Here is an 18194-nt window from a genome sequence, read left to right on the forward strand (position 1 = left end):
TAAACTGTAAGATTGTCTCTACTGAAAAAAGAAATATCTTAAAGATACAACAAAGCCAGATCAATTTTCTAAGAAAATTTTTTCGAAATTCCTCAGCCCATTCGCCAATCAAGTTCAACACTGGAATGACGTTTCAGTATCATCCCCCCCAACCCACCCCATCGCTCTAATAAAACTTCACCAAAAAATTTCAAAACGTGTCTGGTTGAATCGTCTGTCCAAAACATTGGGAATAATGAAAACCACGCGGATTTTGTGCGCGCTTTGCTTAATTTATTCGAATATCGTGATTGCAAGAAATGAAAATACGACACTTTTAAGAGATAAATCACTGAATTTAACTGAATCAAATAACACTCTGTTAATAGATTCAGCTCCTGAAATCTCGGGCAGGAATGTGAGTGCCAGCATAATGACGGGGATCATCAAACGCTTAACAGACGCTATATCCAAAGAATTATTGCCGAAACTCTTGCGAGTAATCTTAGAGGAATCAGTGTCGTCTTCATGCGTAAAATCAATGAAGAAATTTGCTATTGAATTACGACAGATGAAAACTTGGGCTATAGAAAGTAAGTCAGTTTGTGTGTGTGTGTGTGTGTGTGTGTGTGTGTGTGTGTGTGTGTGTGTGTGTGTGTGTGTGTGTGTGTGTGTGTGTGTGTGTGTGTGTGTGTGTGTGTGTGTGTGTGTGTGTGTGTGTGTGTGTCAGTAAATAACAATTTATAAATATATACAGCTGAACCTTGAACAGCGCAGGGGGGGTGCCGACCCCCGCGTTGTTCGAAAATCTGCGTATAACTTTTCACTCCCCAAAAATCTAATTACTAATACATATAACATATTTCGTATGTTATATTTATCATCTACTATATTCTTACAATAAAGTAAGTTAGAGAAAAGAAAATGTCTTCAAAGAAAACCATAAGGAAGTGAAAATATATTTACTGTAATGTACTGTATTTATCGATACCCAGGGCCGCATTTATATTATTTGAGACCCTAGGCGCAACATCATAATGAGGCCACAAAAGAACAAGTATATTTCAGTTATTCAAATTGATACGCTTTTTTTTTACTTTATTGAAAATAAAAGTCGACATTTCCATAATAACTCATTTTAATCAACTAAAAATAACACAATATTGGTATACATATATTTGCATTTAAAAAAACAATAAAAATAAAAATAAAATTTATATATATATATATATTTATTAGAATTGTTTCTACGTTCTGAAAAATAGACCTTAACAAATCGTTTATAAATTTGTACATATTTTAATTGAAAAATTTTCTTCCTTTATCATCATTTAAAATTGCTTAACTTCACCAATAAATTTTTCTGAATCAATATCAGTCCCATAAGATTGTAAAATTTTGTTAATACTAGTCTTGTACTTGTCTTGAGCTCAGTACCGTAACGAGGGCGTGGCGAAAGAGGCTCCCGCCACGGGCGCAGCTAGTTTTGGGCCCAAAACGTAAAAAATGTCAAAAATAAAAATAAATAAATAGATATAAAAGTCCGTTATTTTATATTGTATTTTTAAATTTTGGCAATACGCCGCTTTAGACACACAAATTCTGCAACACACTGCAACTCATGTTGATGGGGTTAATAGTAAGTATTTAACATATTGCACTTAGTAAAATTTAACCTGTAACATTTAAAGTTTTCAAAATTTTGTCATTTTTGTGTTGGGGGCGCAAGTTAGACACTTGCCACAGGCGCATCATACCCTCGTTACCCTACTGCTATCTTTCTTCAAAAAACATGCCAAACATATCTATCTAAATAGCTTTCATTAATTTCGAAAATTAGCTTTATCGCAAAGACATCAAAAGTATTAGTAGCATTTATTCGTTGTAAAAGTGTGTCCCACACAACTGTTAAAATTGCTGTTCTGAATTCATCAGCCAATGATGAGGTCTAATTTAGAAATAGGTTTTTCATGAGGAGAAATGGATTCTTCAAGTAATGCCTCTTTAATTTCTTTATATCCACGGTTTCAAAGCAATACAGTGTCAGCTGTTGTTTCACTTAGTCTTTTAACTGTTAAAGATTGTTTTTTTCCCTAAATGTTTAAGGAGTATACCCCATCTTCTTGTTGATGATAAAAAGTAATTATATACGTTTTGAATTAAACAAAAATACTACACTGCTTCCGGACAAGATTCCGCGGCATAGTTGCCAGTTCAATTTTAATGGATCAAAACTTCATCCGCATTCTACGTTTTATCATGCAATTACCCCATCATCATAACACTAATTACGGGTATAGACCATATTGGTTTGTTCCGGTCTCATTATCCATCCAATATCCTTTTTTGAGGTCTACCCTACATTCTCTTTCCAATTGGCTTATATTTTAGTATTTGTTTAGGATGTCGGGTGTTGTCCATTCGGTTTACATGTTCAATCCATTTTTGCTTATAATTGTTTAGTTTTTCTTCTATTGATTTTGTTTTTAGTTCTTTTAAAATGTCTTCGTCCCTTTTTTGATCTAATAATGTGTATTTTGCAGTTCTTCTCATAAATCTCATTTCACTTGTTTTTATTCTTTGTTTATCTTGTTTATTTATTGCCCAAATTTCACTGCCATATAATAATGTGGGCACTTCTAAAGTATTGTATATTTGCAATTATTCCCTTCGCCATTAATCCCTGAACGGCGATTTTAGAGCCGTTAACGGATTAACTGTGTGGAACAACCTTTGACTTTCCTATACTGTTCTACGATATTCGATTTTTTTTTTGTTTTGTTTTTGTTTTCCTGCACAATTATTGTATATTTTCCCAAAAATAAACACGAATTTCCCATGAGCGAAAATAATCCATCTTGAAATGACCAGAGATCAGCCTTTGCAATGAATCTATTCAGTAATAGTAAATTTGCTGCCTTTTATTCTTCAAATCAGTGCCACGGAACAAGATAACTTGACGTTCTTTCACTTTACTGACAATATTGAAGAATTTTTTTTTCGCGAATTTTCAAATGTTGTTTCATTTAAAATATTGTGTCAAATATTTATATTTTTTAAATAACATTTATTGAAATAAATATGATATTTCGCTTTCTTGTCTTGCAAAATACCGTTATATGGATCGTAACGTTTCAATTTTAGGAACGATTTTTTTTTTTTTTTTTGTGAACAAGAAATGATGTTAAACTGCATTACTCGGGGTTTCCGATTGTGAGTCTTTATAATATCAAAAATTTATATCCAATGGTCTTTTATCAGAGACTCTTCACCTTTGTCTTTTGCGTAAAACTGCAAAAGATTTTTATTTTTTTATTTTTAGGATCCACATTACTATAATATCCAGTGTAACCACTGTAGATATGCTGAAAATATAACGTGAAGGATAACCTAGACGAAATAATTCAAAATTTATGTTAATTTTAAGATTTTCTACTGCATCTATCTCCCTTCTCCTGTCCTGAAACTCAATTACATAACTACTTTAAATTTCTACTGGTTTGAAAGCTTTCAGAAAATATTCAAAATCTGTGACTTCAGTTTACCGTTTTGACAAAAAATAAAAAATAAAATAAAAAATAAATAAATAAAATCAAATAAAGCAATAATATCGTTGTCCCGTCGATGCTTCTAATTCTGTACTATTTCTTTCTTCTCTCACTGCTATTGAGAAAGACAAGAGAGAAAGTTTCCCCAGAAATCACACTAAATTGCCTCAAGCTGTAGGGCAGAATACATCAAGAATGTCTTGTTTCGTTTTCATTATTGATTACAGACATCCTAACACAGAAATAATGTCTTTTACATGCGGATACAACAGTTATACCAGATGATTTCTTAATTTTTAGTGATCAGTTTCATTTTTATTATCGAAAAATTATAATTTGATACAATTATCTTGAAAAAAAAAAAGATTTGAATTATTTAAAAGAAAAGGCACAAATGTATTACATAATCATTTATGTTTTTTTTTGGGGGGGGGGGGGAGAGAGGGTTATAGACCTATTCCTTTCTGCTCGAGTAACAGTCCGTAAGCTAACGAAAATTATTGAGACTGTAAGAAACGAACACGTCCAATAGACGCACTAAAAAGTCCCTAAACAGAGTCGAATACACACAGAAATTTATTTTATTTTATTATTATATTTTTCACCTTTCTGATTGCTTTACAGATGTTCAAAACATTTTATTCTGATATTGCTTTTGTAGGATGAAACTGTTTTTAAAACATTAATTTCCTCAATATTACATAATTTAATGATTTCTACTTATCAGGAAATAATATAAATGAAAAAATGTACAAAATTTGCTAATTTATAATAATCACAATTTAATATCGGAATATTAAAAGGGCAATTACTTTGGAAAAATAACGAATTCAAAGAAAAGAAAGTGCACATATGTTAAGAAAGGTATTTTGTGTGTGTGTGTGTGCGTGTGTGCGTGTGCGTGTTTTGTGTGCGTGTGTGCGTGTGCGTGTTTTGTGTGTGTGTGTGTGTGTGTGTGTGTGTGTGTGTGTGTGTGTGTGTGTGTGTGTGTGTGTGTGTGTGTGTGTGTGTGTGTGTGTGTGTGTGCGTGCGTGCGTGTGTGTGTGTGTGAGTGTGTGCATGAGTGTGCGTGTGTGTGTGCATGAGTGTGTGCGTGTGTGTGTGTGTGCATGAGTGTGTGCGTGTGTGTGTGCGTGTGTGCGTGTTCTTATCCATGTTCTTTCAGCAGGTAGACAGAATATCATCCAGGTTTGCTAGACGTGTATATACTTCCAGCAAAGAAACGGTACGCTTATATACATGCATTTTATGGAATAGAAGAGTTCTTGTTAGTTTTATATTCTAAGGAAAGAACAATGTATTTCAAATGGAAGCAGGAAGCCTCACAAATTTTTCAGCGGCCTCTAGTTTTTATATTATGAATTTAATATTTAAAAATAAGTATTTTATTTTGCAACTATAACTACGCTGTTTTTTTTTATTGTTCTTTGTGAGGAGTAAGTTTTAAAATGTGGCCCCCATAGGGAGTAAGGCCCCAGCTTGCGCCTAATGGTAAATGGGTCCTGTCGATACCGTAAGCTTATTTCGTCTATTTACAAGATGAATCATGTCTGTCAGTACCTACATCAATAGTATCTTATATGATAGAAAACACTGTAGATGGTATACGTATTATTAACACTAGACATCAAAAATGAAAAGATAATGTGAAAAAGAAATTCATACCAGTAAAATAAATTATTGACCAGTATAACGATTCATGCATTGTTACGAAGCAGCGACAACATGATTGTTTTCTGGTAGCCTAGCCTATACACTAAGGAATTAATCATTATATTTTTTCTGCTAATTAATAAGAGTTAATTTTATGCAGTTTTTGTTTACATTTCTCTTGACTTCAAATGGCCATGTACGGTCTGTGTTTGTTTGCGTACGTTTTGATAAATTTTAACTTTTTGTAAATAAATTTTTGTATACTTGATTGTAGTAACTGATAAAGTAGACTAGATTCACGTATATTTTATACATTCATGACATACCTAACTTTTTTCTTAATTTTTTTCGATATTTCTAGGCGCTACGCAGTTCGTCTTCGAGTTTTTTTTTTCAATTGTCGCAAATCTCCAAAAAAATTTCCAATATATTTATACAAAAAAAAAAAAAAAACGTGTATAACTGGACCAGCGCAATTCAAATCCGTATTCTTCAAGGATCAACTGTACACATGGTATTGTGTTAAATTGGAAAGGTGTTGGTTATTCAGTGACTTCTATTAATACAAGAGAAAATGTGTAACATCGTGTTCCTTTTGACCACTATGTTTACTCAATGGATGAATCCTGAACTTATTAAGGAAATGAACGTTGACTCTGACGCTGAACTCAGAAGACATTGAAAGATTGCGTTGAAGCACAAGCAGAACATTAGTGTCCTACCACACTTCCTTATTCAAAATCATTGACAGATAGGATACCATTATTATTACGGTGTGACAAAATAACTGATTTTGTCACACGTAAATGGTCAAGGTTGATAAAGGAGAAATGTTACCTGTAAGTAGAAGGAAATGAAGAAGAAAATCGAAGGTGTAACTTCTTTCTGTTGGCCTTGGTTTACTTACAACATAAATGTCAAAGATTTTTTTTTAATTAAAACGGATGTCCACTGAAATTTAGGGGCCGAAAGGAGAACAGTTTTCACAATTTGTTATCTACAATCGAATAATATTTATTTTAGCTGTTTATTGAACTAAATAATGGTTTAAATATATACATTTTATTTTATATTTATATTATTTTAAGCTAGTCAAGACATAGTGTACGAGTAAAATCATGCTGAATTTATTTTTTCTATTTTTTGTAGTGATTGATGCGTCAGCTAAACTTCCTACTGGATTATTACATGGATCTCTAAGCGAATACGGATCATACGATCAATGTATTGGCATCAAGGTTCCAAATCGAAATAATAAGGAAGACTTCCGTGGTCAGTACTGTAATATGGTTATTAATTTACCTCGTTCGCCATTTACCGCAAACGTCAGTTCCGGCAAACTGGTGGTCTACGATCCACAGGACTCAGTAAGTTTTCTCAAATTGCTTGTGTGGAGGAGAAATGAGAGAGATGCTAACAAAATTGCAATAATTTGGATTATTATTTTCAATATCGTCATTTTGTTTTTCCTAGACTTGTAGGTTGTGGGAAGAAATATGAGTATTTATCCTTCTGAATGAATAATCAGGAAAATGACACCATCCATGTTTTTCCTCCCTCTTCAAAATCTTGTGATTCTTAACGAATTGCATTTTCACATTTTTGATAGATGTTATCAAGGATTTTTTTAGATATGCTATGCATTCTTATTTGATCCTTTCTTATGTTTATTATTTTTTTTTAGATTGAGAAGACCCTAGATAAATTGATGCCAGCTTTGTCTTTAGTGGACTGGCAACAAGGAATCTGTTTCCCTTCTGCGTGTTCTCAAAAAGACGTTGAAAAGATTACAAATGGAGGTAAGTCGTTTCAAATTATTGTTGGTGTAATGTGAATAATCTAATAATAATAATAATAATAATAATAATAATAATAATAATAATAATAATAATAATAATAATAATAATAACGTATATCGACAGTGTTGAATAGAGGAATTAACTTTACTCTTTATGTAGTTCTAATAAACATCCTATTTATTCCACAGTTGTTAACTCCTTCACTAAATCTCTGACTGCTTCGGTGACTTCCTGTTTCGTAGACGAACCAATCAGTGTCGAAACTGTGCACATCATCGTTCTGTAAGAATAAGCAAATAATTCTTATCTCTGTTTTAATGTTTTACTTAAGCAGTGAATTATTATGTATGCAAAAATGTGCTAAAATTACTTGAAGAAGAAATCTATCTAGTAAGGCTTCACACTTCTTGCTACGTACTATTAACTATTCTTAATTACTTGGATGAACATATTTTCAACCAAAGAAAAAGGAAGATGCATAAAGGTTTGCTTTTTTTTTGCTTTCATAGCTTTGTGTTATTTATTGATTTATTTTGAATTCACATTTTTACTATCCTGACATTTTAAAGGCTATTCCTCTACTATCCTTACTTGGAAAGTACGAGTATCGCATAATTTAGGATACTGTCCAACCCTTCTTCCATTCAGGACCAACTAGCAAAAAGAAAAAGGCTCATCTTATTATACTGGGGTGTGAAATGATGCACACATTTCTCGCCAAAATAGTACGATCATTTTAAACCAGAACAAACTCATCCGCTGTTTATTTGTTGGTTGGTTTTATTTGGATGACTAACTTCGTTGATACGTTAATTTTTAAGCCTTACTTTGAAATTTCTGAAGTTTTCAATATTGATTGAAAAGGGACTTAATCAAATGTATTAAGATATGATGAGGAAATTGTGTTTTAAAATCTGTTTAAAATATTTAAAATCTGTTTAGATCTGTTTAAAATCTGCGAAATAAGGTAATTGTTCAAACGTCTAAATTATCATCTACAAAACTGACTTGTTGAAATCATTGAAGTTATTATGTCCTTATTAAGAAGTTAAAATAAACGGATTCGCGATTCATTAGCCTTAAAAGATAAAATACTGATTAATATGCATTCTTTGACTTAAAAGTCTCATAAAAGTTAAGAATATTGCGTCTTTATCCGTCCATTTAATAAATCTCTGGCCTCAAGGAACCAGCTCTACACATTAGTAAGAAACGTATACATATATAGTTTTCTAACATTAGATGAACTGGTTTTCTTTTATTTTCGCTCTTCGTTCATATTAGAAATACTAATCTGCAGTTCCGTTTGCTGTTTTAGATCAGCAGTTGGGATTCTTGTGGTCTTGGCTATTGTAGGAACAGTCGTAGACCAGAAGTACAACAAACAGAAACTGGATGAGCAAGGTAAGATTGTCCCTCTGTTAAAGCAGTATAAAAAATTAATTCTAAGCTATACAAATGTTAAAAAAAATTCAAGTTAAACGTGTTTTTTTTCTCTCTTTTAAGGAAATCTTGTTCTAATTCTATCATCGTTTTCCTTCACTAAAAATTATAAGAAGCTCATAAGTTCATCATCGCAAAAATACCCCTGTTTGGCGGGTATGAGGTGCATCAGCATGTGTTGGATAATTCTTGGACACACAGTTGTATGGCTTCAGTTCCAACCATCAAGTAATTTTCTTTTTATTGTCAGTCTTATTGTAGTTGTAATTAGTACTTGTTTTTTATGCCTTGCTATCATTGTTGAAAAGTCATAATAATCATAATTATAATTTATTCCATCACCAGCAGCAGCATCATTGTTGTTAATAAATAATAGGAGAATTTATGGATAACAACTGTCGTCTGAAATATATTTCATAACAATATTCATTAATTTCTTTGTGAAACTATTGAACGTAGTACCCTTTTAATTAAACAATTATTTTTACTAACAGAATGAATAAACGACTTAAATGCAATTTTTTCACTTTTTGACAGAAAACTTAATGATATTCAACAGTTGGTTCAATGACATTATCAATAGTAACATATGGAATGCATTAGTGATAGTGGACAGTTTCTTCTTTATGACGTAAGTAAAGATATTCTTCAAGTGATTTTTGTTTTTACTTTAGTATTCATTGTTATTTATACGAATGCTGTTAATACTGATCACAATAGAATTAAATCCAGCCTAATACGATAGCTGCATTCTTTAGTTTTATATATACAATATAATAGTTATCAAACAGGAAAATATATTCAATCTGTTCATTAATCCGTGTATGTTGAATAAGTAATTAAAATCGCTAGTAATATGTACTTTTCATGAATTAGCAATGTCTACGTAGATCACTGAGCCTCGGGTATCAAAGTTTGTTATTGCAATATCCTTTGATTTGAAAGATCTGGTTTGAATTCTCTCTACGACCCTTAGAACCTTTATGAAATGTTTCCAACAGACTGATTAGCGTGTCTTATACAGAATTTGCAACTGTTTGCCTTATAGAAGGCCGGATTTCATGGTCATAACTCAATATAACCAAAAAATCTATCTGCGAACACACACAATTAAGAGCCATAACATTCTGACCCTATAGCTTTAGTTGCTTCCTTCGTAATACCATGCAACCTACCTCACTGATATTGCACTAATATTAGGACAAGGATACTCATTTAGTCTACTGTCAAATTTAACAAGGTACTTGCTTATATGTTATAGAACCCTTCAACTAAAACTTCGTAAACAATAGTACCTTAGCTAGATATCAGTCAAATCACGCCCAATACAAAACCATCTCACCATAGTTGCAAACTATATTCTTTCCATCCGTCTCCAAACTAAAATTCAAAGATGCTGCCTTGCGCCTAAACTCCAGATGTAACATAGGAATAGACAACTTCAGGTTAACAGATATTATAATCCATTTTAATTAAATACGTAATTTTATAATAATGCAATCACATTAAAAATACCAAACCCAAATACTATTTATTACAAACCCACGAGTCGCGTATCTTGCAACAATTTCACTGTCACATATAGCATTGTATTATCAATGACAATTGGCATTGTCCACTGAACCTACAGGCGTAACAGATTAATATTTGAGCTTTTATATGTACTGCACCTTAAGTGGACTAATCATGTGAATACCTTCAAAAACGTGAGCATTATTGCAGCTAAATTGTTCCAAGTAAAGGACATGACACCAATCAACATTAAGCTTCATTTAATGTTGAATTGGCATCATGATTCAAAATAAACTATTTTATCTATGTAGGGCCGCATTTATACTTTTGGAGGCCCTAGGGCATCATCATTTTGAGACCTCAAAAGAATAAGTACATTTCAGTTAATCAAATTCATATAGTTCTTTTTTTGTTTATTGAAAATAAAAGTCGACATTTCCATAATAACTCGTTTTAATAAAATAAAAATAACACAACATTGGTATACAGTACATATATTTGCATTTAAAAAAAAAGTCTAAAATTAAATTAGTTAAAATTTCAATTTTTAAAAAAATCAATAAATTTAACCAGAAAAAAAAAAAAGTTTTTTTTTTCTGGCTTTGAGTTTAGCAAATATATAAAGTCATCATAATTAATCGAGTCCATGACATCTGATTCAATGCATAACAACGACAGGTCACTTGTTTTATTTTGATGAAAGTTGCTTCTGAAATAATTTTTTATTCGTTTCATCACTGAAAATGACCATTCAGCACTTGCATTTGAAATAGGGCATCGTCAAAACTATTTTTTTTTTTTTACGTTTGTCGGAAATATAGATCTTAACCCATCGTTTATAAATTTGTACATATTTTTAATTGGAAAATTTTTTTTCCTTTATAATTACTAAAAATTGCTTAACATCATCAATAAAATTTTCTGAGTCAATATCAGAAAAATATTGTAAATTTTTGTTAATTTTATCTTAAAATTAAAAAAAAATTGAAGTGCGTCAAAGTGTTTTAAGTTTCTTTGTGTTAAAATTGTAAATATTGTCTTGTACTTGTCTTGATCTATATCTTTCTTCAAAAAATGTCAAACATATCTAATATGTCTAAATAGCTTTTTGCTCTTTCATTAATTTCCAAAATTATCTTATCGCAAATGACGCAAATGACAAATAAAAGTGTTAAAAATTAAATTTTATTTCCCGTGTAATATAAATTCATCGGTAAAAACTTCCTCACACATTTTTTTATCGTTTTATCACTTTTTCCTTCTCATCTTAAATTTTGTCTCATCTGTTAATAAATTCGCTTCTTTATTTAAAGCAACAAAACTCTTTCTTAGATCTAAAATAAAACCAACTGAAGACTGTAACAAATTATTAGCTAACAACAAATCCATATCGCCTTGTAAAGATTTACTAGTAGCATTTATTCGTTATAAAATTCATGTGCAATCAATTTACAACAATTAAATCACAACGCGCATGAGTCCTTATAATTTTTTTTTTTTTTTTTTTTTTTTTTTTTTTTTTTTTTTTTTACAGAGGAATGGTGACAGCTGCGATGACGCTCGTATACATGTCATTCAGAAATGGTCGACTGAATATTTTTATGTTCATTGCAAGGAGGTATCTCAGGTAAAACTTTTGGAATATATTTTCCTTCTCATCAACTACTGTTAACTATTCCTTTATTTCCAGTGACTCAGGAAAAATTAATACATACTTATTCAAATAAACATATCGAATACCACTGATAATTTATAGACAATATTCATGTTTTATCTTTAAATTACGTAACAATACACAGCGTTCGTTGCTTTGTCATTACAAAAAATGCAAAAGGAAAGTTGAAAATTTTATCCCGGAAAACATAAGAAAATAAATGCATTTCCTTGTGTGTCAAAGATAGCCTTAACAATGTCGTTATTTGCCTTCTAACACTCATCTTGACCTCTCACAAGATTTATTTATGTACGAATTACGTTTATTCTTATATTATCGTGATATTCGTTTTTTTTCTTAAATTTTTGAATTCATTTAAATAAATATGGTTCTTTTTTACTTTGCTTTAAAAGCAATAGGTGAGAAAGACATAACGATAGGTTTCTTAATAACTAAACAAATATTTATTTGAAAGCAGAATGGAGAAACTATGAAAGTTTCGTAAGTTGACCAGAGAACTTACGGGAATACAATCGCCGGCCGGCATTCACCAGTTGCCTTAGCGCGGACCACTTAGAAAACATAGGCAGCGCCCACGCGTCTATATATTCGATTTCCATTAGACCATTTTGATAAGGTTTCAATGGCCTGACGGCTGTTTCGAACTGGTTGGTGCTCCTCAAAGATCAGGTAGAAACCTTTAAAGAGCAAAAACTCTCGTTCAGTACTAAGGATGGAATAAAAGTATTTACTAAAATAAAGAGCCAATGTTGCGATGCAAAATTATATAAGTAAAGTGGATATTTGATCCAGCATTATTTCCAGCATCAGTCCCATATGCTCTCTGGTCAACTTATTCTTACGAAACTCATAGTTTCTACATTCGGCTTTGAAATAATTCTGGATCTAGTATCCACTTGATTTATATAATTTTGCATCGCCGAACTGAAGCCTTTTGGCTCTTTATTTTAGTAAATATTTATTTGCAAATTTAGTAAATTATTTGCTTAATTATATTCTTTTTTTGTTAAATAACTGTTTTAATTTTATCTGTTTCGCTCTTTATTCAAAGAGAGTTTAAAACGTAAACAATATTGAATAATCTCAAAAGAATCGCCTGAGAGAACAAAAATATATATACGCTTATCCTGCTGGTATTTAAATAGAGTTAAGCTTAAAAATTAATCTCAAACCATCTATGCATTTACGGCTAAGTAATGATCTTAATAAAACATCTTAAAAAAATGTTCTTCAGATTTAAGATCTTAAAAAAGAAACAAATAATGTAAACATTTAAACTTCTGAAATCCTCTTCAGTTATTATTTAAATATCCTAAATCTTCCTATTTAAACATTTTAAATCTCCACAGGTAAATAACGATATACTTTAACTAAAGATATACTTTAACTGATAAGTATATCTAAACGATTAATCAATATTACAATATTTGTTTGACTCATGGAAAATGTTTCGTCAATTAGGCTGATTCCTCCATTAGTCTTCACAATGGGCCTGATGCCTTTCATCCCTTGGATTTCCAGTGGACCCCATTGGCTTCATGTTTTGGGCTTGAATATGTACGCTTGCTCAAAGAACTGGTGGGTTAACCTGCTTTTATACAGTAATTGGCTAAAGCCATACGAAATTGTAAGTATTGCTGTTCTACGTCATTATCATTTTTTTTTCTTCAAATGATGTGTCATAAAATAACAGAAATAACCAAATGATTTTTGTTGATTTTTTTAGTGCTTGAATCACTCTTGGTACTTGAGTGCAGACTTCCAACTGCACATTCTGTCCCTGATGGTCCTCATTCCTCTTTACAGGTAAGCAAACGAACTCCCTTTTGTGAGTGGGGATGAATCGGTGTGTGAGAGAGAGAGAGAGAGAGAGAGAAAGAGGGAGGAATATCTAATACAACAAAAAATACCAATTGAAAAAAATAGTTCATCCGACAGATGGCCAATAAGATTAGCCATCTGTCGGATATGTCACGAACTTTGAACTCCGAGAGGTATCAGAATGTTCAGATACCTCTCGGAGTTCAAAGTTCGTGACACCACAGAGGTCAAAAGCGAAACCAGGAAAAACAGGATCATGTCATCGTACTGCCATGCCGAATTTCATAGTTAGGGTTACGCACTCTGCTAAGAGACGTACACCGGGTATCCACCACCAACAACAACACCAGTCCATCTGCTTGGAACGGTGTTTAGTGTGATTCATCGCTCCATAAGACAACTTTAAAGCGTCCACGTTCTTTTGCACCACCGAATACGACGTTGATTCGAGTAATGTGGGACTTTCATATTGTGGTCCTTCCATGGAATCCCATGCTGTGAGCCTTGTTTCTTAATGTTTTTCTGCAGATTTCTTTTCTAATCGAAGCCCAGAACTCCGCAATCAACATGTTTCTTTCGAATTATCTTTCGAAACACCCTATGGTCACGTTCGGTGAGTGAGTCGTCCATTGCGGTTAACATTTGCAGCCAACTCCCTGCGCTTCCATCTTAGTATGGTATCGCTGATATTATTGATGTGGAATGGCATACAGCACTGGTGTTCAACCTTTTTTACTACGCGAGCTACTTTTCTATAAAAAGTTATTCGGCGATCGACTCTCTTATATAGATCACGTTCCCCCAACCTGATATCTCATTACGCACAAATAAACAACTAAAAAAAAATTACACAACTAAAAACTTTATTTGTGTATTTAAAAAAATTATTTATCACTTTTAATTATTTTAATGCAACAATAAAAACAAATATATTGGAATAAAATATTTATTTCTCTATTTTGTAAAACCAAAGTTAGAAAAAACAACAGATTGATTACAAACTCACAAGTTACAAAAAATGCTGGTTGATTGAAAAAAAAAAAGTTAGTGAAATTTGGCATTGTTTGGACCTCGCAATATTTTCATAGTCAAGTTGATATGAAGAAGTGGCCAATCGCAAACAATCATCCAAATGATCATTTGTAATTTGGTTTCTTAATTGATTTTTTTATGATGGTCATATTTGAAAAAGCGGATTCTGACAAGTATGTCGATCCGAAACACGACAGAATTTTTCGCGCAATATCAGTTAATATTGGGAATTTTTTATGTGCATACTTCCAGATTCCAAGCTCCCTGCACTGACTACACGGCTACAAACTGGTCACTTCTTACATTGCATGATGCACCTACCCATGGGGGCGTCCCTTGACTTCTTGGACGCAGTGTATCTCCCAAATATCGTTCTCAAATCTCCTCTGTTTTAATCTCTGGTTTCTCTGCCAAATTCTCGGAAAACACCACCCAACCAAAGATTTATTGTCCAGTTCTATACATTATAGTTTATTATCGTTCTTTCACAGTATTGAAGTTTATGTTATTGTTGTTTGTTTGTTTTCTCATTTTATTGTAGAAAGTTTTTTCTTTTACTCGATTCCTTGTTCTTGAATGATTTCTAGTTTTCCTTTTTTCAACAAGAAACTCATCACATTCGGAACATCTTGATGATAATTCTAAAGCAACTTTATTTTATTAAGTCTACAGAAATTATCTCAAAAACGCAACCCTTTTTACTTATTATATATTGCATATTATTCCATGTGTAAAACTAAGTATAATATCTTTGATCCGCTTTAGTAATATTAGTAGAAATTCTATTCAGAGTCAATTTCACCTTTCTGTAGAATTCGTTTAATAAATTCATGTAGATTTTCGTGAAAATGTTGATTGTTTTAATTTCAATTGTTGGGTAATTCTTTTGATAAAGTTAAATTATTAATTTCCTTTGTTGAGCACTTCCTTAATTAATGTTGAGTTGTTAATTTCCTCTGTTGAATAATTCCTTGAATAACTTAGCATGTAAAGTGACGCCTGGAAAGGAACTATATAACTGTACATTCAACTAACCATATTTACTTAACTGACGAGCAAATCCATTTTCCATTACACCAGTGGTTCTCAAACTTTTTTTCGGGGCGCATTTGAAATCCTACAAATAATTGTAGACGCACTATATACAAATTTCTGAGAAATATGTTACAATAATTAAGTCAAATATTACAGAAAAAAAATAATGCGATAAAAAATAAATAAAATGAAATATACCTTAAATTTATTCATTCTTGTGTTTATGAGAAACATGAGCCTGACATGTCCTAGCGAGAAACATGAGCCTGATGTGTCTTTTTACACTTAATTGTGGTGAGGGTAGAAAATCCTAATTCACATAAATATGATGTTGAAAATTGTAGTAAAATGTTCAAAGCTTTTTTAGATATTGACACATATTCTTCTTTTATAAAAATCCAAAAGGCTTCAAGAGACAATTCCTTATGTTTAATCATCAATCCACGATCAGTGGATATAGCTGCCAGTTCTTCTTCTTCTGTTAATGTTAAACCAAAATCACTTGAAGTTCCCATAAATGGGTTTCTAATCCAATCGTATTGTTGTGTTAAGTGATGGAAAATAAGAACTCAATTTTCTTCTAAATTTGTTAAATGTTCAACTATTATTGGAAGTGTTTCATTTATGCAAGTGTTACTTACCAATGGAAACATTTCCAAATTACCTTCAACAGCTTTTCTTTTCCAAATCTGTAGTTTTCTCTGAAACGCTTTCATTTTGTCAGTGGATGTGAGAATATTTTCTTCTTTCCCTGGCATGTTCAAAATATTGAGCTGCTGAAATATATCGGCCAAATACTGTAACCTGGCAATCCAAAATTCGCACCGAAGGAGGTTACAAAAATGTAATTGTTTCATCTCTTCAAAAAACGCAAGAAGTTCTTGTCGTAGCTCGTGTACACGAGTAAGTACTTTCCCCCTTGACAGCCACCTCACCTCAGTGTGTAAAAGCAGCTGTCTGTGTTGTGAATCCATATCGATACAAAGCTTTTCGAATAAACGCGATTTGACAGGTCTTGTTTTAATAAAGTTTACCATCTGAACAACTTGATCTAAAACTTCTCTTAATTTTTCTCCCAATGTTTTTGCCATCAAGGCCTCCCTATGAAGAAAACAGTGAGTTACGATAACATTCTCATTTTGTTTTTTTTACAAAAGATGTAAGGCCCTTAACACAGCCTACCATGGAAGTGGCTCCATCTGTACAAATGCCTACACACGACTTCCATGTTAACTGCCATTTATCAAGATAGCTATTCAAAATGTTGAAAACGTCCTCACCTTTTGTAGACACACTTAATTCTTTGCAAAAAAGAAACTGATTTACTATTTGATCTTCATTAATAAAACGGACGAATGCGAAGAGTTGCGCGTTGTTGGTAATGTCTGTTGACTCATCAACTTGCAATGCAAAATTTGAATACTGAAGTTTATTACTGCATACATTTTTCTCTATATGAGAAGACATTTCTATAATACGCCTGTGAACTGTATTGTTGGAAGAGGAATCTTGCTTATTTTCATTGCTGCTTCATTTCCTAGCATTGTCGTGACCATTTTTTTGCATGCAGGCAAAATAAGTGACTCACTTAAAGCATGATCTTTTATATTTTTTGCTATCAGTTCTGAGACTTGATAAGAAGCGATTTGAGCTTTATCAGAAACGGTCATTATACTTTTAAAAGAATTTGCCGCTTTTGTTTGCTGTTCAGACAATTTCTTGAAAAAACTTACAAATTTATCGTGTAAATTAGAGTGTATAGTTTTAAAATGTTTACTCAATTTACTAGGAAGCAATGATTCGTTTGCCATTTTACATCCACATACTAAACATAGCGGCAAAGGATGATCTTCACTTCCGGTCCAAGTGAAACCAAAGCTTAAATGACTTTCATTATATTTGCGAGTAGGCCGCGATTTTGCTTTCTTACTTGCACTTAACTTTTTGCTCACTTCCAGAATCTGATTCTTCAATATCACGTTTCTTTTTGAGAAATCTATCCATTTTATTTGGGTGTATTTATCTGAAAATAAGTAATATGCACCTAACATCCACTTCCAACACTTTTAAAATAAGTAATATACACGACAAGAATAAACCATATTCTTGTTCTCTATGCAAGAAAAACCGCTGTTAATTAACATAATAATGATGTGTTGACAAAAAGAGCGGTATATCCGTAATGAAAAGGTATAATAGAGTAACTATATTTATTTTTATATCTGGACACATATTTCTCTGGAATACCACAGGACGCACCCGGAAATCTTCTAGGGAGCACCCTTTGAGAACCACTGCATTACACGTTGATAATCTTGAAATAATTCACTTGCATTGGGATATCGATTCCACCTTTTTCCAATTGCTTTACTATCTTTTTATACTATATACTTGAGCTCAGAGATTCCTTGGCTGGATATAATGAATTATTCTGCAAAATGATGTCTTAGAACAATTATAATTAATCTATTGCGTAATCACGATTGATATTTAAAACTATGATAAATAACTTTCTTTCAGAAAACCATTGCTGGGAATAACAATAGCAGTTCTTTTGGCTTTGTGTGGAAGTGCAGCCGTTGGAGTGATCACTTATATGAATCAATACCCACCCATTCCAATGATGACAATTCCAGATTGGAAGTAAGTTAGAACTCAATCTAATTGAACCAGTGTTAGTTTTTTAAATTATCTCCG

The 18194-nt window shown here is 32.1% G+C and overlaps 1 protein-coding gene across 1 annotated transcript; it reads left to right on the forward strand.

The window, feature by feature from the left end:
- Positions 1-299: 299 nt before the first annotated feature.
- On the forward strand, positions 300-18144 carry LOC150094987 (nose resistant to fluoxetine protein 6-like). The gene is made up of 11 exons (XM_090411169.1): positions 300-572; positions 6330-6547; positions 6865-6979; positions 7168-7261; positions 8298-8383; positions 8486-8650; positions 8960-9053; positions 11469-11561; positions 13071-13236; positions 13336-13415; positions 18018-18144. Exons 1-11 carry the CDS (start codon positions 413-415, stop codon positions 18142-18144), a joined length of 1398 nt encoding a protein of 465 aa, XP_090267295.1. The 5' UTR covers positions 300-412.
- The last annotated feature ends 50 nt before the right edge of the window (positions 18145-18194 follow it).

The sequence above is a fragment of the Typopeltis vanoorti genome, chromosome 21, assembly GCF_054136105.1.
Source record: "Typopeltis vanoorti isolate ZY-2024b chromosome 21, IOZ_Tvanoo_1.0, whole genome shotgun sequence".
In the NCBI taxonomy this organism is placed as follows: Eukaryota; Metazoa; Arthropoda; class Arachnida; order Uropygi; family Thelyphonidae; genus Typopeltis; species Typopeltis vanoorti.